This window comes from Notolepis coatsorum (genome assembly GCF_963971535.1).
Source record: "Notolepis coatsorum genome assembly, chromosome: 1".
Lineage (NCBI taxonomy): Eukaryota > Metazoa > Chordata > Actinopteri > Aulopiformes > Paralepididae > Notolepis > Notolepis coatsorum.
The window spans coordinates 151,534,796-151,562,678 of NC_140165.1; the positions used below are offsets into that span (position 1 = coordinate 151,534,796).

Consider the following 27,883-nt stretch of genomic DNA (forward strand, 5'->3'; position numbering starts at 1 on the left):
GGAGGGTGCCTTGATGCGCACGTGCCAAATGTGGACAGTACCTGGACGTGTGGTGGCACAGGGTTTGAGCGTCTGGTCCGGCTCCTCAGTGTTGGCTGGCTCCAGGGTATTGCACAGGTCTTGGTAGGTACTCATCGCTCTCTGCATGGTCGTGGGGCTGGTGCCCCCTCCTTAGTGCACGATCAGCGATATCTTCCAGCAGCAGTTGATATGCCATATTGTGTGTGTGTGTGTGTGTGTGTGTGTGTGTGTGTGTGTGTGTGTGTGTGTGTGTGTGTGTGTGTGTGTGTGTGTACGTGCGTGTGTGTGTGTGTGTGTGTGTGTGTGTGTGTGTGGGTGTGTGTGTGTGTGTGTACGTGCGTGTGTGTGTGTAGGCCCAGGAGCGCCCAGCTCTGTGTGCTTCCTCACCAAGCCGCCTGCATCAGGCTGCTGCAACATTGCTAATAAACTATAGATTTATATTGAATCCGTTAAACTAATCCTCTGTGTCGGTTGTCATTTGTGTGGGTTCAACTTGTGAACAGTAAGATGAGCAATGGAATGTTTCTCCACTGGCTCTTAAAATGTGCACACTAAGCAATGTTAAAAATAAATAAAACCAACAATAAATTATAACAATAGAGAACAAGATGGTATATGGAATATTAATACAACATGGCAAATATATAGCCTACATGGGATGTGGTGAGAGCAGAATGTAGATGTGTCCATTCTATTCCACTATAGCTATATCTGTAAGGGCTGCGTGTGTGTGGGTCACGAGCAGATAATAGGGACTCTTTAAGTTATCCGTGTATGAATAACCACTAAACTGCTTACGCAGACATTAACACATTAATTGCCAAAAACTCGTTAACTCGTTATTGCCCGCCAATCGAATATCGCCAAAAATGAGTTAACTCGTTTTTATGATCGTTATTTCTTTTATTCGCTATATCTATTCATAATTCATGGCTGCAGCCTCTGCAGACCCTGGTGAATGTGTCTGAGCTGGCAGACGGTCAACACCGCCCTCTACTGCCTTGCGGAGCTATTGCACTCCATTGGAAACGGTCTGGTGTGTTTTCTGAGGCCGATCTGAGCCACGGGGCAACGTCGGGGCATACTCAGGCGAGGCAGGCCTTTACAACGATAGCATGGAACACTAACCCTGCCCGCCCGTTCATGTGTAACGCTCTGTAATGTCGGGGACAGGATCGCTGTGGATAACTGGAATGGCGATCAGATAATTGGATTATTTTTTTTGCATTACATCAGAGACAAGGTAAGAACACCATATATAAAATCTTGCGTTGATCTGATATTTTTTTCTCCCGCAATCAAAGCTATCTGTGTGTGGCTGTTTACCGTTGGCTGCAGTGGGGGGGGGGGGGGGGGGTCGCTCGCCCCGCTACGAGGGCCATTTCATGCACGAGGAAACATAATAATGATAATCTAGCAGTGATTTCAGGATGATTAGATAATCAGCCGAAAAATTTCAACGTGATAACTGGATTACACTAAAATGCCTTTTTCTCGTCTTTTCCTGGAATTACTCAGAATCACTCAAACTATACTCATATTCAAAACGGTATAAAATGGAAATGTACGGATGAAAAAACAATCTGTTTTTTGCATGTTGACCAGAAGCAACTCACTGACAGTCGACGGCGTTATTAGATCCATACATAGCTATAATATAAAATATAGTTTTAGGACTCGCAAGTTTGGCATTCTAAAACTAGATCCATTGAATAAAGACCTAAAGACATAAAGAGGTATTGTAGAAAAATAAATAAGCCACAAAGGCAACTCCTAAAAACAGAGTTTATATTGAAAACATAAAACAATAAACCTCCACCAAGGGAGTTTATGTGCCGAAGTAGGCAAAGGACAGTTCCAAAAGAACACAAGAAAACACTACCATAAAAGGCTCAGCCTCTATTAAATAAAGTGTAAAATAAGCCAGTAGCCCAAAACAAGGATGGCTACAAGAAGGCTAAATGCTGAATAGGGCAGCACTACACTTTAATATAATAAGCCTGACCAAAAGGATAGCCAACACAAGGAAATGAAAAAGCAGTTATATAGCCTACTGGCATCGCGTCTCGCTCTTCGCCATATTGAGATATATCTTTATCTCCAGTACCTACTGTACTTCATTAACGAAAACAATGCACCCATGCACTTGACCAGGCCCCGCCCCAGTGTCCCCCTATAAGACACCGGACATGGTCATACTCGCCCTTCCTCTTTTTTGTTTCCATCATGGACGATGCAGTGCACTCCATGAACTAGTTGTTATGAAATGCAGAAGGAAATTGAACAATGTTGGGTTTTCGCCTGAGATTTGCCAGCCCCTCGAATCTTCTCGGCACGTTCTAACAGCGCATCGGGCCTGTCCTGGGGTTTCCTCGTCTTCTGACAGCGGATCGAGGGACGTCGCGCGGCGGCTAGCTGTCGGGCTAGGTCGCGCCCAGGTAGGGCCTGCGCCACCCGGCATCAATGCTGGCGTTAGTGATACTGCTCGTTGTCCCGTGAGACAACCGAGTTGTGTATTGGCGCAAGGGGCAGGATATCTGGGTAAACATTGCCGTTTTCCCGGCTATCCTGGAGCGCGCAGCTAATGCTAAATGCTACGATGCTGGGTTACTGTTCCTTTGATTCCCCGCCGAGGGCTGTCTTTTTAAAAGGTCTTCCCTCCTCTTAACCATTCATGCTGACGGTCAATCGGTGTCTACTGTTGGGAGTTTTGACGGGGGCTTGTTTACCTTTTCATGGGTGGATGGGCTGAGGCCTAGGGCTGGTGTGCTTTTTGTGAATCTATGAATTGTGTGAAGGACTGGTGTTTCTCTGGTCTGCATCCCCTTAACATTGTGTGTATGGGCTAGCCCATTCTGCAGTGTGTTGGTGGAGTTTTAGTTCATTTATTCAAGAAAATAAAAATCCATCGGTTGGTTGTCATTTTATAGCGCCGTGCATATAAGGTTTATCGCAGTTTTCGCCTAGTCTTTTTTCTGGGGAGCTAGATAATAGGCTAAAGGCTAGTCACGTTATATCAAACGCCATTTCTGCTGTATATATACGAATGAAATAAAACAAACTGCGTAGCATCCGGACTATTACAGAGCATCTATGGATGAAATGGGGGCGGCGGGGGACGCGGATTGCTATTATTGATTAGCAATACAGTGTGCGTTCAAGTAGCCATTTTCACTGATCGAACACGTTGCGTTTTAAAACAATGTCCAATCCAGCTGTAATTTGGGGGAATAGTATCCTACCGTCAGCCCATGTGATCGCCGGCAGCATTTCGTCATTAGTCATCGGAATCTGGTAGATCGATATGTCCATTGGCTCATCATAAATCCCATTATTCCAGGCTGAAATCTGCGTTCGGTAACGGGATCAAAGATGGAGTATGTTCGGCTGGGATCGAGGCTCATATGAAATGCACACAGACAGTAAAAAAATAAATTCAATCGCCCTCAATGATACTGCAGTGGAGCGATGGCGCCCCTAAGCGGATCTGGCCGGTATTGCATGTTTCGAAAATTCAAATATGCGGGTAGGTCCTGCAAGTCGATCGGGGACGTTAATAGCGTTATTAATATGGAATAAAACAATAACAACTCGCCACGAGTTAACTCGTGGCTCTGGTCCACAACGCATGGAACCGTAACACGTTTAAACTCGTGGCTGGTCCTTAAAGTGTTAATTAACTCTTTCAGTGCCGTATCGCTTATCTTTACCGCTAGATTGCCAGCTTGATAGTCGTTTCTGCGGTCGTTTCACTATGTTTGCGAAGCTGTGTGGTGTGGCTCATTTTGACAGACATTACTTGTAGTGCAACATGGGAAAAATTGTTTGTTTCTACACGCTGTAGTTTGTAGTTTATTACATGCTAAACATCGCATTTCCAAGATAATCCAGTCTTTTTCCATAGATTGCGAGATATAACGAGTTATATGCAATAAGCCCGAACCATTCTGGTTGATCCCCTGAAACCCCAAATACTCCCAAATCAAAGGTATATAACATGTATATATGAACCTTCACAAAATCATCAAGGTGGGGGGGGGTATTTTAACTCAAAACTGTGATTGTGTTTGCCGAGCATGTTTTTCGTCCGGTGAAACACAACTGTGATCGTTAGAAAAACACGTTTCAGATTCGGTCAAATAGACATAGAATATACCTTACCTTAGCCAGAAGGTATTCCAAGAAGAATAATTCCAAGTGATCGCATCGCCATCACGATTACCAGTGTATATGTCTATACACGTTTCAATGTTAAAATACGCTTAGGCAACGGAATTTCGGGGGGATCAATGTGAATCTATGTTCAAGCAGGAGGAGGGGCCCCTACCAAGAAAAAAAAAAGAGGAGGCCGTGTATCAACAGATGATACTTCCACCTGGTGATAGTCAAAAAGATCAAACGATCCAAAAACGTAATGTCTCTTTTTTGGCACTCACCGCTTGTCGAGCAAACACGTAATTTTCTGTTTTTGGCACAGAATGAGTTAAGAACACCAGTCTGTTCTTTCTATGACTGCTTTTCCGCGTTTGTAAATCCTGTTCTTAGCTATAAAGAATCCCCAAAAATAAACCGTTTGAGCATGCCAAAATCGGCCCGAGAAGTTCGTAAGTGGAGTTACGAAGAAATTAGTTTGTAACTTTCTCGTAAGTCCGTTCGATCATAAGGACTAATGTATGTAGAATGAAAATAAATGTATGAGCCAAAAGTAGAGTGGTCTCGATAGAAATTAAGCCATTGTAAGGAGGCCTGGTCCAGTGGTTCAAACGGTTCCTGGTTTAGACTCTGTGACACCAAGGCAATAATAATAATAATAATAATAATAATAATAATAATAATAATAATAATAATAATAATAATAATAATAATAATAATAATAATAATAATAATAATAATAATAATAATAATAATAATAATAATAATAATAATAATAATAATAATAATAATAATAATAATAATAATAATAATAATAATAATAATAATAATAATAATAATAATAATAATAATAATAATAATAATAATAATAATAATAATAATAATAATAATACATTTAATTTGTAGTGCACTTTACATTTGGAACCAAATCTCAAAGTGCTACAGGGTAAAACCATAGGCTTTAAAAATATAGGCAATTAAAAAACAAGGCATAAAAACATATAAAAAAGGGATAAAACACACAAAGGCATGTATAAAAGGTTAATAAAACTAAGAAAAAGCTTTGGTGAAGAGGTGAGTTTTTAGTCTTCTTTTAAAAGAATCAGTGGTCTGTGGTGCTCTCAGATAGTCAGGGAGGGCATTCCACAGAGCGAGGAGCAGCCGAGCAGAAGGCCCGGTCGTCCAAGGTGCAGAGCTTGGTCCTGCGGGGACGGAGGCGATTGGTGTTGGCAGAGCGAAGGTTACGAGTGGAGGGTTCTGGGGTGAGGAGATCTTTGAGGTAGGGGGGGGGGGGCTCCAGTATGGACTACTGCAACGGAGTCCTGTTCGGGGTACCCAGCAAAGCCCTGGATAGGCTCCAGTATGTTCAGAACTCAGCTGCCAGGGTTCTCACTCACACCAAGCCCTGGCAGCACATCACCCCCACCCTCATCCATCTCCATTGCTCCCAGTCAAGTTCCGCATCACTTTCAAACTCCTGCTCCTCACCTACAAGTCCCTCCATGCCCTCGCCCCCGATACCTGTCTGATCTCCTCCACCAGCACACTCCATCCTGGAACCTACGATCCTCTGATCTAGGTCTCCTCTCCATCCCAGGTTACGAACTTTTGGGGACAGAGCCTTCAGCGTGGCGTCCCCTACCCTCTGGAACTCTCCCCCCCCCCCCCCCCCCCCCGAAATCCGCAATGCCCCAACCCTGGACACCTTCAAAACTGCTCTTAAAACACACCTCTTCACCAAGGCTTTTCCCCATCAGTTAGTTTAGATTAGATTAGGTCCATTATCCCTTACCTGCCCTCATCCCCCTTTTTTCCCTACTTCCCTAGCCCTATTTTTTGTCTTGATTGTGAAGCGACCTTGGGTTCTATGAAAGGCGCTATAGAAATTTGATCTATTATTATAATTATTATTATTATTAAACACCTACTATCAGAAGAATAGACAGTCAGAGTGACAAGCTACAGAAGATGGCCACAAACCATAGTACGAGTGATGAAGAGGACAAACGGAAAATTTTATTTCCCCGGAATAAAAAAACGTTTTTACTTTCTGGGTACTTTTTACACCCCTGAGCATAGATATTCATTTATTTACATTTCCGCTTATTTTAGGTATGGAAAAATAGGTCTATATTTCCTGCATCAAGATATTAACGACCAGTTTTTCTCTATTATGTAGAGGAATATCCTGATTGCTATAGCATGTCAAGTTTGAAAGCTTTCATATGCCCCAACTCCCATACAGACAGCTTTTATTTTTAGCACTTTTTTAGTTTTGGGGTGTATACAAATATCTATCAATTAAACCATTTTTGCAATAAAAAAAAATTCTACAAAACTCCATTTCATATACTGTATGTGAGACCATAGAGATGAGAGAAAACATTGTTGCGTTTTGTTCTACCTCCGGTAAGGGTATCTCAAAAACGAACGCCCTTTTTGACAGTTTGTGACTAGCCTAATTAGCATAGAATCACATTTAAAGAATAATACACCATTGTTATTTTTGGCGATAGACTTTATTAGATATGTGCGTGTTTTGATAACATAGCCATTTTCACGTTATAGAGCTACATTGCATATAACATCAAATAGTTTTTTTCCTACATTTAATTCTATAGTCCACCATGATTTACGTTGTACAATTATTTTTTATCAACACAAATCCAGTAATAACATTTTATTTCTTGCAGATAAATTAATCTTTTGTTTTTACATCTGGCGGGCATCAACTGACAACCAATTTCACCCAAATTGAAAGTGTAAGTGAAAACCCCTTTTTCAAATCATTGCACTATGCATTTAAAAAACACAAGCTTTAACAAATAAGACAAATGCTATACACAAACATTCAAATACATTCCCACTAATAATAATGCAAACATTTAAAAAAGAAAATGTAAATAGAAAACTCTGCGTATTTCAATTGCCATCACATCTTATTCAGTTGTTCTCAGGGAGTGCCGGGCAGATAGTGTATATAATGCCTAAACACGGCCAAGGGTCCTCTGACTGACAGCCTCAAGTTGCTTTTGTAAGTAAAGCCATCTGTACTAATTGAAATGAGGCTAGTTCGATCAATTTCTGTTTTACAGAGCCAGGCCATGCCAAGAAAAATCTGACAATAATCTACTGACACTGACTCACTGTCAAATATTGAAAATTGATTGAAACAAAACCAGGTAGACAGTGTATAAACCGACAAGCCCTCAAAATACACTCCTTGAGGACACACGTAAAATTGACAAGCAAGCCAGCAGCGAGGAATAAAGGTGAAGGTTTTGCGTCACTCACTTAACACTTCTATTTGGTTCTGCAAGTCACAAAACAACATTCACACTTCTTTTATTTTTGGACCATTTATCACAAGGGTTTGAGGATATACACAAATAGACAGATACACAAAAGGTAGCGTGGATAATCTGCAGGGATATTGGGACTTTTCAAAAGGGTCTTCTTCTCTACAAAACGTGCTATTGCCATACTACATCCAAGTTGGAATGGGAAACGCTCTCTCTCTCTCTCCGGAAGACATTTTCAGTGTCTAGAAATCTGAAAAAACATTGGGAATCGTCGGGATTGTCTGAACAATGATCAAACGGTTGTCTACGCTTTGGAGGAATGGTGAGGACTGTCACTGGTCGACAGTAATAATCTCTACATCTACTGCTGTGGTGTGGTGTATCCCATACATCTCTTCTGCCCTTTAATATTCAAGATGAACCATGTAAGTTAAACCTTATGTTGTGTAACATTCCTTGGCTGATCATTCTTTGGAGAGTAGCCCCCCCTGTTGACTGGCTCTGAATGTGCTGAGATCTAGGGAGCCAGATAGAGGACCAGAGCCTCTGTCCTGCACTGTGTGGTATATTACTATACCGTACCCTGCTTTACTGCACCCATGGCTTTACCATCCGGCCACCCATTAAACAACAAAACATACACTATAGTCTTTCTTGACATGTCAGTCCATGTCAATGTATTCAAGTATGTCGTACTCTGTGTGCAAATGCATGTATTGTCAAGTAACAAATACATTCTACCTAAATAAATAAATAAATAAATAAATAAACGCCTCTCACCCTCATCGGCCGCACCTAGATAATCAATCATCATCAACAACTTCATACCTGTGCTATTGCAATGGAAGACCTCACCCTGACACACAATGTCACAATCAATAGGACGTCCCTGAGACAACTCTGTTTGATCTGACGGGACTCTCGACTGTGTATAAGGCATGCTTTCAAGGAGGAGTGCTTCAGGGCCTTGTATCCCTGGGCCTAACAAAAATAATGGTTGGTTTCAGGTTGCCGACCGACCCTGCCGATTTAGGTGCGACCCAATATATTTTATGAGTTTAAAAAAAAAATTATATATTAAAAAAAAAAAAATCATTTCTTTTTTTTTTTTTTTTTTAGAATAAAGTTTCACTGTGACAATACAGAAGGTTAGCCCTTTACTATCACACAACCGACGGCGATGCTCCATCATTAGCATCATTAGCTCCGCATCCGCGGAGCTAATGATGCTAATGATGGAGCATCGCCGTCGGTTGTGTGATAGTAAAGGGCTAACCTTCTGTCGTGTGGCAGTGAAAGGGTTAATTAAATAAAGAAATTCCCTATCCATAGTCGCCGTGGGAAAGAATAAAAAAAAAAAAAAAAAAAAAAAAATTCCCTACCTACCCATGGCCAAACTGACAACCAACCTGAAACCAACTATTATTTTTGTTAGGCCCTGTGCAACATAAAGTGGGGGAACGTGGGGAAGCAGCGGCATTCTCACAACAACACCTACACGGCTACTACTATATACAAGCTACTTCACCTACACGTGACGGTACGGTTACAAGCGCCGAGATCGCATGGCTGAAATTGAATCGCAACCATTTTTGTCTCTCTCTCCTATGTTGACATGCAGCTAAAAACATCACCGGGAGCGGTCGACAGCTCAGACAGACATAGCGTTGTCTTAACATGGAACATTCTGTATGTATGACCGCGCCCTGTGCTGAGTGGACTTCACCGTTTAGACATGACATGATTTGAGGACCAAAATCTAAAACTTGAAAACTTGAAAACCCAAAAAATCTTTTACGGCACCAACATTTGTGTTTGATCTGTGTGCGTGTGCGCGCGCGCGGTGTGTGTCTGTGTGCGTGTGCGTGCGCGCGTGTGTGTGTGTGTGTATCTTTGCTGTGTGTGTGTGTGCGTTTGCTATGTGTGTGCGTGTGTGGGGGGGTACATGCATGTGCACGTGTGCGTGCGTGAATGGGAGCAAGTGAGCGTATGCACTCACACAATAAGACTAGATAATTACGTGACTCATTTGAACTTGCAGTAAGGAATGTTTTCGACATCAGTGCCTATATTTATCTATTTTCTCCTCTTTTGTCGTAAATTACTTAGGCAGTGGATGTTTAGTGAGTGCATTTTTTGTTTTCAGGGTCAATGTACATGATTAGGATGGGGACATTCCCTTGGTCCTTTTTGTGTGCTGTGGGAAGGAGGAGTCCGTCCCTCAGTCTGTATGTCTGTCTGTCTGCCTGCCTGTCTTTGTTTCATTCATTGGGAAAGGGGCTGACACCATCTCAGTCTGAGAAGAGACTGGCAAAAGATTTGCGTAGATTGCGTATAGTCTCAGCCTTCACCTCGTCCTGGCTAAGGCTGGGCCGCGGCGCTGGGGTTTCTGGAATGTTGAAGGCATTGGTAAGAGACTGGGACTTGCTATAAAGAGAGACAAACAGCAATAGGGGGAAAGGAAGAGGCTATTAAAGTCATGCAGCAAACCCATGGGATGGCAAGGCTGAAGCATGTAGTAGAGAGAGAGAGAGAGAGAGAGAGAGAGAGAGAGAGAGAGAGAGAGAGAGAGAGAGAGAGAGAGAGAGAGATAGAGAGAGAGGAGAGAGAGAGAGAGAGAGAGAGAGAGAGAGAGAGAGAGAGAGAGAGAGAGAGAGAGAGAGAGAGAGAGAGGGAGAGAGAGATAGAGATAGAAAACTTGTTCATAGACGACATGAGCTCCTATAGACCTTTTCAGAAGTATTCTGTTGCTATTTGTTGCTAGGGGAACAGCTTTGGCCTAGGGCTGGGCGATTATGACCAAAATATCATATCAAGATGTTTTCCTTCGTTTTGACGGTATGTGATGGTATAGTTTTCCAGTGCAAATTACATCGTGATATGACATCTTTTTTTCATGTCTTTATCTCGTAATACAATTGTCATGGTCCTATTTCATTAAAAAATTATTTTCTTTAACTTTTTAAATACTGCTGCAAGGAATGACAGATAATTCCGTGACTCATTTGAACTTGCAGTAAGGAATGTTTTCGACATCAGTGCCTATATCCATCACAACCTTCAAAAGATCACTGAAAGAGGAACTGCTTAAATCATATCTCTAAATAGAATCCATACTTAGGTATATTAATTGTCTGTATTTATGTATCTATGTTGTATGTTTGTTAGTAGGTAGGTGTGTAAGCCTACCCACGTTGTATGTTTTTGTTTGTTTATATTTTGTTTATATTTGTGATCAGGCTCCCTCCAAAAGCTTTAAATAGCTTCTTGGGAGACCTGGGCCTGGCACACGCACACAATCTCGACAATGATGTTTTCACATGAAGATATGTAATATATAGTGTGTGTGTGTGTGTGTGTGTGTGTGTGTGTGTGTGTGTGTGTGTGTGTGTGTGTGTGTGTGTGTGTGTGTGTGTGTGTGTGTGTGTGTGTGTGTGTGTGTGTGTGTGTGTGTGTGTGAATAAATTCATTCATTCATTCAAGGAATCTTAAAACTTAAAAATAATATACAGTTTATATATATATATATATATATATATATATATATATATGTTTGTTTTTACAATATGTGTACTGTATATCGTTGACGACGGTAAAAAGCTATACCATGATATTCGGTATACCTTCATATTCGGTATACCTCCCAGCCCTACTTTGGCGCCTGTTTATTTCCTGTATTCCTATTTCCAGCAACTGTATTAATAAACATTGCATCAGGAAATACAAATGGGCCTATTTGGAATGTTGTTGTCAAGTTAGAAAAAGGTCTATAGAGTGTGAATGGTCATTCATTATCACCTTATCGTTTAAAGGTAACATTTGAATATAAATGACCATTCATGCAAAGACATGCATTTTCTCATCATGGATCGATGAGAAGCGTTTATACGTTCATACGGCCATGTTCAAGAGAGCACAGTGCAATAGAATATAGAACATATAGAACATAAGCTACCTGATACCTGTCACTTTTTCGATCCCAAATTAGATTTTTGAATATTTCTGAGTGGTTTTGTGTCAGGTTTTGTGTATGTCACCTTTTTCACTCTCCATAAGTTTGCAGCTATGGATATAAGTAATTTACACAAAAAAGCCTCAACCGTAGAACAACTTGACCACTCAGATAAGTATCCATGTATGTATACAAGGCATTATCCTGGGTGTTCTCAGTGTCACCTTGACCACCTTTATCAATTCACTGGTCTATTGGGCGACTCCAATACCGTTATATCTGATGGCATGACAAGTTTGAGTTTTAGAACTCTAGTTTTGAGATTTAGCTGTTCATGTTCGCTAATATTTTTGGACTGTGTGAGTAACGTATACAAATTGTGTGGTGTTCCCCTTTATTTTTGGTTTGAACATCTGCTTTAGTTTGTTCGTTCATTAATATTTTAATCTCTGTGCTGAATTCAGGACTGTACTTTATTGTATCGTATATGTGACTGATTTTATGCTTTGGTTTGCTGTGTAAATTCTGTTATTACCGTATCTGCGTAAGCCTTGTGGGGTAATAAAGATAACATTGACCTTAATCATCGCTCTTACTGCTTTTGAAGTATTATTGGGCTGAAAAACGTAGCACATATAACTCAGACTCTTGTTTAAAATAGGGTCTTCTGCCTGCTCTGTGGTGCCCTCTGGTGGCTAGGGTGGTGCCATTTCTGTGGGCCTTTATAGGGGTGCCGGCCGCGTCTATTCGAATCCCAACCGGTTCATGCTTCCGCGTTCGCGTTTTGCACTTTGATTGGCCACTGATGTTTCTGGTCGCACCAATCGTGTGACGGCAAGTTCTTTCGCCGGTTAAGCTTAGGCACTCTTTCGAAGTTGGTTAAGGTTAGAGTTTGTCTTAGAGCAGGGCGATAGAACGCCAGCCCTGATTCCAAACTCTAACCTTAACCAACTTCGAAAGAGTCGCCTAAGCTTAACCAGTGATAAACTAGACGTTAGGTAGTTTGCTGCTGGTCGAGGCGGAAATGGGCGCGTCACGCGATTGGGCGCACATGTCACATGACCAGAAACGTCCGTGGCCAATCAGATCGCACCAGAAACGGCAGTGGCCAATCAGATTAGCAAAACGCGAACGCGGAAGCATGAACCGGTTGGGATTCGAATAGACGCGTCCCGGCCCCTCTGCAGCGCTGTCCAAGCTTATGTTCCACTCTTTTCACACAAACTTATACCGGCTGCTGGTTAGAGATGTTAAAGGCAGACATGACATAGTACTTCCACTGCCCTTACTTAATGTAGAGGGCCCCTATAGTGAATTAAACATGAACATGTTTTGGCTGACAAGCCTTCCTCAGAGAGAGCATTGAACATCAGAAATACTGCTTTGTACGTACATAACACGTTATAGCACATGTTAATACCAACAAAATGTGTTATGTAATTACAATGTATTTAGCTTTTATTCATAGGATGTGCTGCCCTTTCCTCTTTTTTGTGTAAGCCTAAAGATTATTTTGGGGGGGGGGGGGGGCTGTGCTTCTCTGGGAATTATACCCACTCTCTATCTGTATTATCGCTTCTGATTGGATTTAAAATTCTTTCCTTCAACCTACAGGACTATATGCACAGTGCTCTCTATCCCACATACGTAGTGACACTACAGTGGCAGTGATTACACATCTTTATAGTTTTGCATTAATCACCAGAGACTAAAATCACCTACATCAATAATCCAATTTTGCCATGCGAGTTATTTGCCATTTAAAAACATGGTTTCATAGTCATGGTGATTTCAAATTCCTGGCCATCAATGCAAAAGGCTATGAAAGCTATATTACCAAATATGTTCTCACATTTTTTATTATGTGACTGTAAATGAATGAAGAGAGAGATTATTTACACATTTTCAACATAGCCTCCAAATATACTTTTGAGGATTCACTGTGCCATGTCAAGAATCAAAATTCATATTTTCCTTTGCTCATCAACAAAGGCACTTTTAAACTTGCCCCTTTGAATGTGAAAAAAGGTTTAAATTGTGCATATAATAATTGTGTTATATCACCTTTACTTGCTTCACCAATCTCTAAAATTTAAATAACTTTTGACCATGAAAATGTTAATAATAAAAATGGTATGAATACTGTATATTTAATTAGCTCTACAAATTGTAATTTTGTTGCAATTTCAGCGCCTTTGTCAGTTTGTCTGCTACAAAGGAATTGCCATGGAAATACAAGTTGGCTATTTATGTCACAGAAGACATAAGAAATAGTTCTACAGATTAACAGGTTTCTAATCGACAATTGCAAATAAACTTCCTCTGGTATGTTTTATAGTCAACTGTCTCACGTCATTCCGAAATGCATGTTTTGTGAAACTGATGCAGCCAGTATGGCTCTGTATAAATCATGCACATTCAAGTGGGGATCATATCTCATCCAAGAGCATGACAGGGCTGCTGCATGCATATCCTGCATGCAGAGACTGATACAATCTTCAGTTCTGGTCGGCTGCAAATTCATCATTGGCTAAAATGAGAGGCTATCGATTCCATGTCACTGAGCCTTAACTGTTACTTACTTAAGTTGTGGAGAGCCGCCAGTAGCTGGCTGGTCCTGGCTGGGCCTCTGTGGGGGTGGAGGCTTCTGCTGCAGTGGGGGTTTGCCTCCTGGGCCTCCCTGGCCTTGGGTAGCAGGGCGAGGCTGCTGGGTGGTGGGTGCTCCGGGACGGCCTTGCTGGCCAGGAGCCCTCTGCTGTTGGGAGCCCTGAGACTGTTGTCTGGGGGGTGGGCCGGGCCTTTGTTGTTGGGGTCTCTGCTGGGGCTGACCCCCTGTAGGTTTCTGGCCTGGGCCCCCAGGTTTCTGCGGCTGTGAGCCTGACTGTTGCCTCTGGACTTGCTGAGGAGGCCCCTGAGCAGAGGGTGGTCTCTGGCCCTGGGCAGGGCCCTGACCTGGTGGCCGCTGCTGGGCTCCGGGCCCTTGGTTAGATTTAGGCTGTTGCCCTTGGGCATTAGGCTCATTAGTGCTGGGGTTGGCAGCAGGCTCCTGGGCCTGTGCAGGAGATTGGCCTTGTGGCGGAGGGCGTTGCTGAGGGGAAGGACCCTGGCTAGGGGCTGCAGTACCTGGGGGTACCGGCTGGGGGGCACCTGGAGGACACGGAGCAGACCTCACTTCAACACTGACCAGATCACCCACAGTCCTTGTCTAGAATTAAATATTATACAGACAAACAAACATTAAACATCATGTTACTTGTTCATCCTTTTACCCTGAGTTGGAGGACGTTGTTGAGCTTCTGGCACTCCGGGCTGAGAGATGGGCTGGGGGGACACAACGCTCTACAACAGCATTCAAATGGCAGAGAGTAAATGTTTTAAAAAGGAGAACATAAAACAGGCTTTTTACAGATAGACAAACCAAAATGATATCTTGAAAATCATGTTCAATGGCGAATCCATTTGAAATAGCCTACTTCTTTTGGTGCAAGAATCTGCTCAATATATATATAATAATATTGACTTTTGCCAAAACCCTCTTCTCACGGCACCCACTCTTATTGATGGTATAGCTGTGGAGACTGTAAGTCAGTATAAGTACCTGGGCACCATTTTAGATGACAAAATTACTTTTGATGACAACACTGATCACATCTGTAAAAATGAGATGATTTTTTTTGTCCATGTCAATAGGTCACAATAGGTCACTGATGAAAATGTTCTATTCTTCTTTTATTGAATCTATTTTCACTTTTGCAATGATTTCTTGGTTTGGCAACTTCAGCGTGGCTAATAAAAATTGGCTGGGAAGTATCGTTAAAGTGTGCTGGAAGACCATCTGCATTAACTTGAATGATCTTAGTCATGTTTATCAAGTGAGAGCCACTCAGAAGGCAGAGGCCATTCTAGCGGACGCTCAGCACCCTCTCTATGAAGAGTTTTGATTCTTGCCTTCAGGATGGAGGTACACTTCCCATAGGAGGGCCACATTTACTTTACACTGCTTTTAACACTTTAACAAATATATACTATATGTTCTTGTTTTACACCTGATTGCAGTTTTATGATTATCTATTGTATGTTTTAATGTATTTATGTGTAATGGTTGTGCTGTGTACTATTACTGTTGCAAACCAAATAGCCCCTTGGGGATAATAAAGACTATCCAATCCAATTTAGGTCCATGAAACTGACCCTTTGTGCTGTAAGTATAAAGACATCTAGAGAGGTAGAGTTTGGTACCATGAAAGGATTGGGGAGGGCAAGTCTTCTATACATGATGATCAATGACATAAAAGTGTCAGAGGCTTTCTCATTAGACAGTGTGCATAAAGTGTGGCAGGATGCTAAAAGTGGTTTGCTCAAGGGCAGAGATGTAGATGTAATACCAGCCATCCTTCAATTACCAGCTCACAGCTGGGGATCGTACCAGCGACCTTTCGGTTACTGGTGGATGGTTATTGCCTACCACATCATTGCCATCTTAATTCTTATGTCCCCCTGTTATATACAAAGACATGGAGGAAATGACAGAGTAATTGTTGGAGCAAACACAAGGAAGCACCTGTGCCGGTTGTCCCGTTGAAGCACGGACTGGGGAAGGGCTTGAAGTTCGTGGGACAGTCTGGTTCATCTTAGAAACCACCAGGTCTGCAATCTGGCCCCGGTCCTCATCCGGCTGGTCCCCCATCAGTGGCATTGAGCAGTCATCCACCTTGGAAAGCAATTAGACACAGGTTGGCTATGTTTGCTCTTCACGTCCTGATGAATCAGTATCCCTTTGATATTATGTCTGTATTGTATTATATCCATCCTCTTATAATACCTCTATGATGTAGTCCTTGCCATCTTTACCATGCAGAGCCTCCACAGCACATATATCCAACCCGCCAAAGACCTCAGAGCAGGAGTCCACCCACAGTCGATACCTGCCATATCATGGTATGAAAAGCATTGATAGTTAGGTGAGGCACTATATAATGCCCAGTCTAAATGCCACATTGGTGAACTCTTACTTGTCCGACATGGCCACCTGCTCCAGCATGGATGATCCCGTGTTGGTTTTCCAGTTGCCAGAGACAGATGTCCTCCTGTTAAAGACAATAAAGATAATGTTATGGTAATAAGATTAAGCTCTCTTTATGGTAATTTCCTTCACCAACTAAATGAGGACGGAATGGATCATTGGCCCGCTTTTTATGGTGATCTATTGAATCAATAAAATGTGACTGAGGAGAATTATGCACACTGACATCACTCACATGTAGGCCTTGTAATTGTTCCCAATTTTCTGGATGAGAACATCATATTTCGCATCAATGAAGGGCTCAGATGTGGCATAAGTCTTTGTCAGAGCGACAACACTGGCGATGTCTTGAAAATCATATTGATTGTCCACTTTAACCTTGGGGGAGCACAGGAATCAATGAGAACACATCTACTGGCCTGTAAAGCATCAACACCAATACAGAAATACTTGATCCCATTCTACATGAGAGTGACTTAAAGGTAACTGTTTTTCTTTTAACCTAGGCCCTGTTTAAACATGGCCTGGCATGGTCTTGACTGTAACTTTCTATGTACGATTAGCAACCACTGCCTCAGTAGATCATATGAAGACACATGATTGTATTGGCCTGGTGAGAGGATGCAAAACAGTGTAAAGTCTCTCAATACAAAAGCGATGATGGCCTGTACTAGTCACAATAGCATGCCAGACAATGTTCAATAGGACAATAAAAAACTCTCCAGTCCTACCTACCTTTCCCATTCCTGAATGAGCATGGCCAATCTTCACCACAACTGGGAAGACAGGGCTAGAAATCTGTAACAAATACACCAAAACATAAAACACTCTCTGCACGCTTTTTAATGCACAAACAATATATTATAGGTTTTCAGAGCTGCAAACATGTCTAAAAAGGAGTGAGATTCATGTCGATGGCTGAAGCAAACCCAATAGTGCAAGCATGTGACTGCAGGGGAGGAGGGGGAGGCTATGCGGCACAGTCTTCAGTGTACCTGCTGTACTGAAGGATAATGGCAGATGAATAATCAAACACTCTCTCCCTCTATACTACGGGGAGCTATAAGCGAGACAGTGATCTGAGAAAGAGGCGAGTCACAGCTGCTATCTGAGATGGAATATTGACGTGGAAGTGGAATGGCCTCCTGACCATTTGTTTGCAATACTATAGTAGAAGTTAATCGGGGCAGGAAGCGAGTCTCTGAAAATGATTCTTCACACCCCCACTGACTTGTCTTAAGAACTGTTCATCCGATCGACTTTACACTCCACGGGTGTATTGCTGTCTTTGCTGAGGGCCCAGGGGAGCGCAATTTCGAATATGGTGCATTTTGGCCTGATGGTGGTGCTATAACAACAAACTTTACACATATATTGAGAACCAGTCTTCCTGCTCTGTGTGTGTATTCCTGAGGACCCAAGGGAGTGCAGCGTCGAATGTGAAGTTGATCAGATGGGTGGTTCTCAATAACGCTGCAAGCTGTAATACCACGGTTCTCCCTAACGCAAACAGCACTTACGGGGGCCACGCAACAGCAAACAGGCCCATTGCGAACAGATTGGCTACACACTCCGAATTGGCACACCCCCCGATAATGCTGCAAGTAGCAATACTGGGAGCTAAGCAATTGGCCCCATTCCGAACAGGCATGCACTCTGAACGGGCACTGCACTAATTGCTAACAAAATGTATTTTTTTTTTGTCTAAGGACACGACCCCATCGGGAAGGAGGGGGAGGAGAAAGAACAGATGGCAGTACACTCACCATTTCCTTGTGGTTTGGATAATAAACCTGCTCGATCAGTGGGAACTCCTCTGGACCCAATTGCTTCAACAGTCTGGACATCTGAGCAAACTGAAAGTAACACACATCTTCAGGATGGAGCATGTTCAATACGTTCATTAATTCATGTGTGTCTGTATGACTAAATCCAATATGCCACCAATAAAATAATATATTCAAATAAAGGGTTTTATTTGATAATGCAGCACAAATATGAACTCGTTCACACTTACCACCCATGGTTTGTCACAGAAGTTGTAAACAGAGTGTACAGAGTTTACACTTGGCAGTCCGGCATACTGCAGTCCTATCACTATATGCCGGTGGTCTCCATTCTTATCCATGCTAAAAGCATGCTGTCTGATCAGCACAAAGTCTGGCTTAAAGGACCTGGAGACAAAATATTAAACTGCATTTAGTACGTTTGAAGTCCTTGAATTCTGGGTATAAAGGAAAAGGCAAAGCTATAGTCAGTTACCATAGGATTCCACAAAAACACCAAATAGCATCTCAGCAGTAGAGCTGGGCCATAATATACCGGTATTGTTTAGTGTCTTCCAATGTGATCCCATAATTTATATTAAAATAAATGTTTTTGTCTTTTTCTCCCATTTTCTCCACAATTTAGTCATTATGCCAATTCCTCGCGTGTGTCACAGCCCAGGCGTTGCGCTACCCTCTGGTATGGGGAGGGTGTAGACTACCACTTGCCTCCTCCAATACATGTGGAGTGGCCAGCCAGCCGCTTCTTTTCATCTGACAGCGAGGAGTTTCACAGGGATAGCGTAACAGGTGTGGAGATTCACGCTATCTCCATCCGATCGACTTCACTCTTGGCAGGTGTATTGCTGAGGAGCGACCAGTAGGAGTCACTAATGCAATGATCAGAACTAATACCCCACCAGCTTCCCACCCACAAACGCTGAATTAAACCCGGGTCACTGCAGTGGTAGGAGAGTACTTTTACCTCTATTACCTTTACTTTTACTGCTTTTACTCACTACCCAGATGCCCAATGTGATCCCATAATGATGTAATTATGACATTGTGATATTGTGGTACATGGTTATGTTGTCTAAATTTATATCAATTAGCACATATTAAACTAAATAAATCTAAGTTTTTTGTGATTATATCCTCAAATGTTGTGTCCACTAAGGGTTAATTTTGTCAATGTTTTTCCTTGTGCTGCATTTGTTTGAGCTATTTGTACTAATTAACATATTAAACAAAACTAATAGCTATAACTCTTAAGTTCTCACAAAATTAGATAAGTAAGTACAAAAACTGAGTACTTACTTGGTAACTTTATGGCCGTTCCTGATGGCATCAATAACCACATTGTGAATGCCTACCGATTGAGCCACCAGGTTGATTTCAGAGAATTCTGCCTAAAAGAGGACAAAAACCAAGTCAATCAAAACCAACCACTGACCATACACTTCAAAAAGATAAATCTTGTTTAGTATTTTAAGCTTATTTCAAATCTTGTGGAAAAACAAGTGGAAAGAAAGTCCAGCTGAACTTGGAAGAAATGTGAGAACATCTTGAAATTAAGCAATTGTTTGGCTACAACAATCGATTGATATATCTTTTTCAATTGTGCCATTTTTTATAGTATTTTGGAACAATTCCTATGATTTCATTCAGTAGGCTATATGCTAAATAGATTACCTACATTTGTCTCCCTCAGAGACATAATATGAGGCCATTTTGGTGTCAAAATCAGTCAGGTCAATTGCCTAATAATTCTCTGCTGTCAAGCCAGAACCTAATCTTCTCAGCAATGGTGGACAGGCATACAGCTGCTGTGGTGTCATTTAGATTTTTCAAGGACTCCAAGATGCAACACACACATGGTGCTCTTCTTTTGTGATCACAGGCAGCATGCTGTAATCAAGGTAAAGGTTATTGCGTTAGTGTTGCAAAGGCAAGAGGGTAAGGAGGCATCCACATTACAGCAGGCTGCCTCTAACCACGGAAGAGCGCTCTGTGCACTCATGGCAGCTTTAGGAATATCTGCCATTAGGAAAAACGAATTCATATTGACACCCATGTGATATAGTGGAGTTTAATGGGTTTGGTAGTATTCATGGTCATGGAACTTTTCCTAATGTAAACTTTGCTGTTCAGCTGTGATGAGAACCCTCCCTTCAGCTGTAATGAGAAAGTTGGCAACCCAACACTCGGTAGAGTGCAGACCTCCGCCACTTTAATTTACATTTAGAAATTGGTCAACTCTGAAAAAAGCAGAGGAAGAGATGGAGAAAAATACGAGTCAAGGTTTCTCCCATGGTGGTCGTCAGATTTTCGGGAGCAGTTATTCACACAAGACACAAGACTTCCAAATCATCTTTTAACCCAAAAATCTTCCTGTCAACACACACATTCAATGGGACTGATCCACCAAAAATGGCGGCTTGCACCAAAAATGTGACTTATCAAGTCCTATTGCCAGGCTTAAAAGACCCAGGCTATAAATCCATTAAAAAAATCACCCCAAAAAAATTCATATGGTAACGCAGGAGGAAAGGTCATAGGGTCACAGGAGATACGCTCATTTGGAAATGGAAGATGTGACTTGATGGGGTAGGCCTAATAAAGGAAAGTTCATGGGATCATAAAAATTAATAGATTTCTTCCTGTTGGGGCCATGAATGTGCACAGCAAATGGTATGGCACTTCGGACATTATTTTTCTAGATACCTTGTTCTTAGTTTGGCCTGATGGTTACAGTAGAGGAAAGATGTGACTGTACGACAAACTGGTCGGGAGATGCACTCGTTAAAATATTTTGGCCTGGTGGTGGTGCTAGAGGTGCTCCTCTTGGTGTCATGAATGTGCACAGCAAATTTGAATGGGCAATCCAGATGTTCTTTTTTGAGATATCACATGCATGGGACTACTAACTCACTTACAGACTTACTGATGGACTGAAGCAACTGAAACACTGTTCATCATAAATAATCTTGTAGCAATATAACTAGCAACATAGACTAACACAAAGATAAGATAGTACTGCCTTGGACAATACAGCACCAAAATTATTTTGGAAGCAAGTGGTACTGGATGCATCTTCAAGACTTTTGAAGGTAAGGTAAATATGAATGATCACCTTCATCCTATGGTGAAGCCAATGACAGTATCCCAGCCACAGGTGAATATTGGCCACTGTTTGGTTTGTTGAACATGAAAATTATGCAAACGGACCATACTGTATGTTCTGGGGTTTTGTGTGTCGCTCTGTTAATTGGGGGTGTTGTTTCCCCCCGGGAGATTTAGGAGGGGCACCGGAAGTTAGGTTGTGGTCGTGGGACATACGTGAAAGGAGGTAGCTGTGTGTACATCACGAGCGAGGTATTGACCTGTATGTAAACGATTGAGTTTGGAATTGTTCAGTTGCTATTGCATGCACTCATCTGTGTTTCACTACACACATGAGTGCATGCTTACCAACTTGTCAGTCTGCAACACTACTATCACCGACATCTAAGAAGGGAGATCCCCCCTTGAATGGCCCTTCTAAGGTTTCTCGCCTCCACACTGTCTGTGGTGAATTTTTTTCCTATTGTTAGGTTTTAGTGAGTTTTTCCTTACCTTCGCGTGGGGTATGTCTGGGAGTGTTTGCATTCATTCATTTATTTTGCTTTTATTTTAAATTTGTTGGACCTTATGGTGTTCTTGTTTTGTTCTTGACTTATTGTTATGTTTCTTCTTGACTTGTTTAAAGAAGACGTGTCCGGCCCATGGGGACATTAACGTGTGTTGTCGGGCCTTACAACATTTTTTGATTTGATTTGAATTAAACAACCACGAAGAAACATAAACTCTCCTCATTCTTCCTGACATGACGGTATGACAGAACACTACAATACTATATCACATCCACTTGTATAAAAAAAATGCTTATAGAATCTATGCCACTGCACACTGAAATCCTTTGGCAGATGGCAGTTGCTCAAAGTGGCTCAATGCCAATGTATATTCATGTTCCAATTCTTTTTAACCTTGCACGGCAGCATGGCTGCAAGATCACATGAGAATCCATCTGGTCAGGCTTCGAGATACATGCTTGTGTCTGAACAACAGCGGTTCGGACCAATCAGCGTCCTTTGTGGCAGATCAGGTTAAATTATTTGAGTTGAATTGCCATTGCTTGTGGAAAAAAAGCCAAAAGAAAATATACATGTATGTGCAAACCCACCTGTTCTACTCTGATGTCAAATTCACCATGGACCTTTCTTCCTTTGAAGACTTTAACCCTGAAGGAGAGATAAACAGGTGAAAAGGTATGTCTGTCTGTTCTACAGAACCCAATTTACAGTTGTTTTTTGTGTAGATGAGAGCTGATATCATTGCCCATATGGAAAATGTTTCATGGCTGTGTGACCTTTTGGAGATACGTTGTTTTCTCTGGACACTGATGTGCATCAGGTTTTCAGCCCCTCTTGATGGCATCATGCAACAACATCATAAGCATATTGCAGCAGACCAAGCACAATAGGCGAATGAATATGATGTAAAAAGACTGCAGCCTCCTGCTTTAGCCACTATGATTTGAAATTACCTATGCATTTTATTTAGTTAATTTCACTTGATGCCATGATTTCATGAAAAAAATGAAATGTCCTCTGCATTCTCTACTTTTGGCCTTTCTTGATGGCATTATGAGAGATAGGCTACTCAATAAATGAAGGAGTTATGACAACGATATAACCTGCAAGCAGTGAAATTATTTTCGTAAAAAGGCCGTACTTTATTTGACCAATCTGTTTAGTGCCATAGACCTGGACTAATTAGCTTTTGCCAATTAATTTCTGCACAATCATAGCTCATGATGTCTAAACCATGTACGGTCTAAAAAACATTGACATCCCATAACCCTAGACGACCTTCTAATCTAGATAGTAAGGCATCCTGACACACATTCTCTGTCTAGACAGGGACATCACACTGGTCACTGGTAATATAGGTCTTACCAGTCAGTCTGCTGGTCATCAATAACCAGGAGTATCTTCGCACTAGAAGAAACTCCTGCTCTATCTGCTGCCTCGGTTAATGTCGCAGCGGCAGCGGCTGTGGTTTGTTTGACAGCATTGGATATGGATGAGAAAAAACTAGCTCCTCCACCTCCGGGAAGCTGCTGGCTGATAGACTGGCGTCTCTCCGATGGCCCGGGCGACACTGCGGGGCTTTGCTGCGGCGGGTCGGGGCGTTGTTGATCAGCCATGTACCCATTGGGCAGGTTGGACATGAAATTGCTGTCCGATAGTCGTCGACGCAGGTAATTCATGATTAACAATTAAGATAACGACGAAAAGATGTGCGATGAATCCTCCCCCTGGATGCAAATTCCAACTTACTGTTCGATCAAAATAACGACTTTCCCATTTGAAGAACAACGCAATGTCGCATAAGCAGAAACTGGTTCTGTGGTGTAAATTAGCAGAAGATTTTTTAGATTTTTTAGCTGGAGATGATGTCGTGACTGTTTAGCCGGAGAGAAAAAAAATTGAAATCATGTATTTTTAGCAATCTCTCTCCAGGTATAAAATAAGATTAGATGAAGATTGATTTTCATTCACTATACCTCATTCAACCTCAGACTCTCAGATCCGAATAGAGCAGCATTGGGGAAGAGGTGTTGCCTTCCTGTGACTCCAGCTAACTTGTCCTCCGGCCAGGCAGGGCCATATGCGTCGGGCTGACACCCGGGAATCGTACCGTTACGGAATTATAGGCAACCTAACGTTCTTGCATCACCCCTTACGATTCTCCCCTGTTCGGTGCAGTTTTCTCCCTGCCTGTCCTGCGTCACTCCCTATCATCATCCTCCTGGGAGAGAAGCGGGCAAGGTTGGGATGAGGGGTGGTGCTGCTGCTGAGAGGAGAGGCGAGTATAGGGGCGTTGCTCTCACTGGTAGCTGGTAGGGACGCGTGCATGCCTGGACCACAAGATATGCTGCTGACTCAGCACGGTGGCATGCATGGGTTGATATTCACATTAGTACTACATATTTGTAAGTAGTCTGTTTAACAACGGTAGACTAGCAACTCTGTTAAGCTCTTTTGTTTTATTATCAGAATTTCCGGAAATGCGCCATCTGTTGGTGAGCGTGAACAGAAAGATGCTATGCCTTTTGAGTCGAGCCATCGCACAATCATGACTCCCAGATAAGCCAATTTAACCATCCTACTAAACACTCTTGATAACTTCTCATAATGTGATAAAGCCATTTTGAGCCTGTAGGCTATACTGCCAAGAGAAGGACAGAAGGATGTCTAGATATAGGGCTACATATACATACCTAGTATATGTTTAGTTACCTATTGTTGTGTTGCCATTTTGTAATTTGTAGGCTATATCTCTAATTCAAAAAGTTAAATCATCAAAATAATAAGCTGATACATTTCAGACATGAACTTGTAGATATCCCGGCAAACCTCTATTGTGGCATACAAATTAATATCACTAATATCAACCAGGCCTATCTAACTAACTATCTATCTATCTATCTATCTATCTATCTATCTATCTATCTATCTATCTATCTATCTATCTATCTATCTATCTATCTATCTATCTCTATCTATCTATCTATCTATCTATCTATCTATCTATCTATCTATCTATCTATCTATCTATCTATCTATCTATCTATCTATCTATCTATCTATCCATCCATCCATCCATCCATCCATCCATCCATCCATCCACCCACCCACCCACCCACCCACCCACCCATCTATCTATCTATCTATCTATCTATCTATCTATCTATCTATCTATCTATCTATCTATCTATCTATCTATCTATCTATCTATCTATCTATCTATCTATCTATGATCTATCTATCTATCCATCTATCTATCTATCTTCCTCTCTGTCTGTCTATCTCAAAGAGTGCTATTATAGATCTAGAGACAGTGATGATGTGTTGCTTATGACATGGCCTTGCTGGCCAAGACTCCCACTTCACAAACAGCACCATTTGACGGAAATGAGAAGAGGCGACAGTGATAGAATCTCACATGAACATGCAGAGAACACAGTTATATAAAGCTACCAGCCAACAGTGACTAATGTTGCACGTTTGCATTTGGCAGAGCAAAAACAATAGGAGCTTGGTTTATTTCTTTTTTTTATTATGTTTCCATAGAAATGCTAGAAAACCTGTGCCAAATTATAGGTAAATGATGAGGAGCTTCACCATTTTCTGTCCAGAGACAGTCAAGTGTTGAGCGCGCTGAGGCAAGAAAGTGCTATGGCCCCCCTGTCCCCCAGGGAAGAGACTTAACTATAGGGGATCGATAGAAGGAAATATTTTGTTACGGTTTCACCTGCACACTCCTCTGTCTCCCTCACACACCCCTGTGTCTGTCTCTAACCCTGTGTCTGTCCCATTCACTCCCTGCACTTCGGCAGCTGATAATCATCACGCTGATGGATGGAGACTCCACACCTGCTGTCTAATCACCACACCACCTACAAGAAGACCAGGATCTCCATGCACCAGCGTCAGATCTTCGTTTATTGACGGCCTGGCAAGTATCTTGACATTACCTCTATTTCTTAAGCTTTATTCATCATCATGCTCAGTCTTTTCCACTCAGCTGTGTCTTGTTCCCAATCACCCTCATGTGTCAATTAGTCTCTGTATATAAGTGTTGTCTGCCCTGCCTTCCTTGCTGGGTCATTACTCCTGTTACCCCTGTCACTGTTTCACTGTCCACAGTCGTGAGTAATTCTCTGAAGTATTTGTTATCTCTCACACGGAGAGGATAATTGTGATTCCGCGGTCGGGATCGTGCTTGCCTTTATTGAATTTGTGTAATTTCTAAAAGTGTATTTCCGTGTCGTTGTTTGCCCTGCAAACATTCTCTCAGTTCAGATTAAGACTACCTTCTTGTGTTTTGGAGACTGTTGTTTCCCATTTCATTTTCACTGTTTCAAAGTGTTTGTTTTCGTTTATTGACGTTTGCGGAGCTTGTTTCACAATAAAGAAACTCTGTTATTGTGACAAAGCAGCCACCGTTTCCGCCTCCTCTGCTTGTCTGCGCTTGGGTTCTACACACCTCCACCATCGCCATGCCTCATCGTAACATCGGGTGGCCGCTCCTCTCACGGCACTCACCTCCTTCCTGCGTACCTTCGTCTGGACCCCTGCAGCCAGTGCCGTCTTCACGGACCTTAAAGCTCGGTTCACATTGGCACTGGTCCTAGTCAACCCTGATCCTTCGAGACTCTTCATCATGGAGGTTGATTCCTCTGACACGGGAATCGGGGGTGTACTCTCTCAGGCATCCACTGACCAGAAGATGCTGCGCATTCTACTCCCGTCGTTACACCCCCGCCGAGGCCAATTACGACATTGGGAACCGTGAGCTGCTGGCTGTCGTGGAGGCGTTCCAGGAGTGGCGGCACTGGCTGGAGACTGCCAAACACCCCGTCACCGTCTGGTCGGATCACAAGAACCTGACGTACATCAGATCGGCCAGACGGTTGACCTCACATCAGGCTCGCTGGGTGCTCTTCCTGGGGCGTTTCAATTGTACCATTGTAGTGGGTTTTATAGACATAATTCACCATTGTATTGTTTTGATGGGGCACTGTCACTTTAACACTTTGAGTACCAGCCACGAGAAATCTCGTTAGTTCATGCCATGCGTTGAGTGCCAAGAACGAGAAATCTCGTTATTTAATCGTTCTTTTTTTTTACAGTATTATCGATTTCCATTCATTTTTCATCAATCTAGCCTCACGTTACCAGTGGGGATCTGTCTGAGAAAATACCGCCCCCTATCGTCTCTCCGGATGGTATTGCACCCATTGGATTGGACTGAATGAAATAGATGGGGAAAAAATTGTCCAGAATCCACATTTTACTTGTCAGGCATGTAACCGGAGACAATCCCAGTCATTGCCCACCCTCAGAACAGCGTGGAATATGTGTTACCAGTACCCAGCGTTGGATCAATAAACGCGATAGATATTTGGAATGGCGATCAGGAATTGGAATAATCTTTTTGGAGAACATCTGATCTAAGGTAAGGAATCTATTTTACCAGTCTTGGGATAATCAGAGCTCTTTTCACCTATATCTCAGCGTGTCCCATATGTGTGTGTGGCTGTGAGTGTGTGTGTGCTGATCAGGAAAGAATCGATTTTTCAGCCCGCTTCTCTAGCGTGCATAAGTACACATATACTATCGATAATCTAGCGTTTATTTGAAAACTATTCATAAATAGGCAGAAAAATAACAACGTGTTTTGTGTATTCCAGTAAAGCTCGATTCCTGCAGATATATATATTTTTTTTTTAAGTTTAAAAAAACTATCGTTTTTTTCAAAATGGTATAAAACGGATATTACCGATTAAAAAACAATCCTGGAAACAAGTCATTGATAAGCGACGGGCGTATTAGACACATGACCATAATTCATAGCTGTCAACATTTCGATTTGAAAAAACGTGCAGGTTTTAGCCCCGCCCCTTCTCCTGGCCCCGCCCCCTCAGCCCGCCCCCTCCCACCCGGCCCCGCCCCCTCCCAATGGAGCTGCCTCGTCGCTGCTGGTCAAAACCGGTATTATTTTGTTTTCCTACTGTGTAGAGTGTAAATGCTATAAAAATACAGTAAATTACCTTTTA

General features: G+C 42.2%; 1 protein-coding gene across 1 annotated transcript; it reads right to left on the reverse strand.

Annotated features, from left to right (window-relative positions):
- Positions 1 to 9,766: 9,766 nt before the first annotated feature.
- Positions 9,767 to 23,527, reverse strand: syn1 (synapsin I; the record flags this gene model as incomplete). Its single annotated transcript, XM_084327309.1, has 13 exons — positions 9,767 to 9,902; positions 14,010 to 14,574; positions 14,697 to 14,766; positions 15,989 to 16,138; positions 16,250 to 16,352; positions 16,440 to 16,514; positions 16,686 to 16,828; positions 17,186 to 17,248; positions 18,217 to 18,306; positions 18,468 to 18,624; positions 19,534 to 19,625; positions 22,439 to 22,496; positions 23,214 to 23,527. The coding sequence occupies 13 exons, from the start codon at positions 23,525 to 23,527 to the stop codon at positions 9,767 to 9,769; spliced, it is 2,016 nt and encodes a 671-aa protein (XP_084183435.1).
- Between the last annotated feature and the right edge of the window lie 4,356 nt (positions 23,528 to 27,883).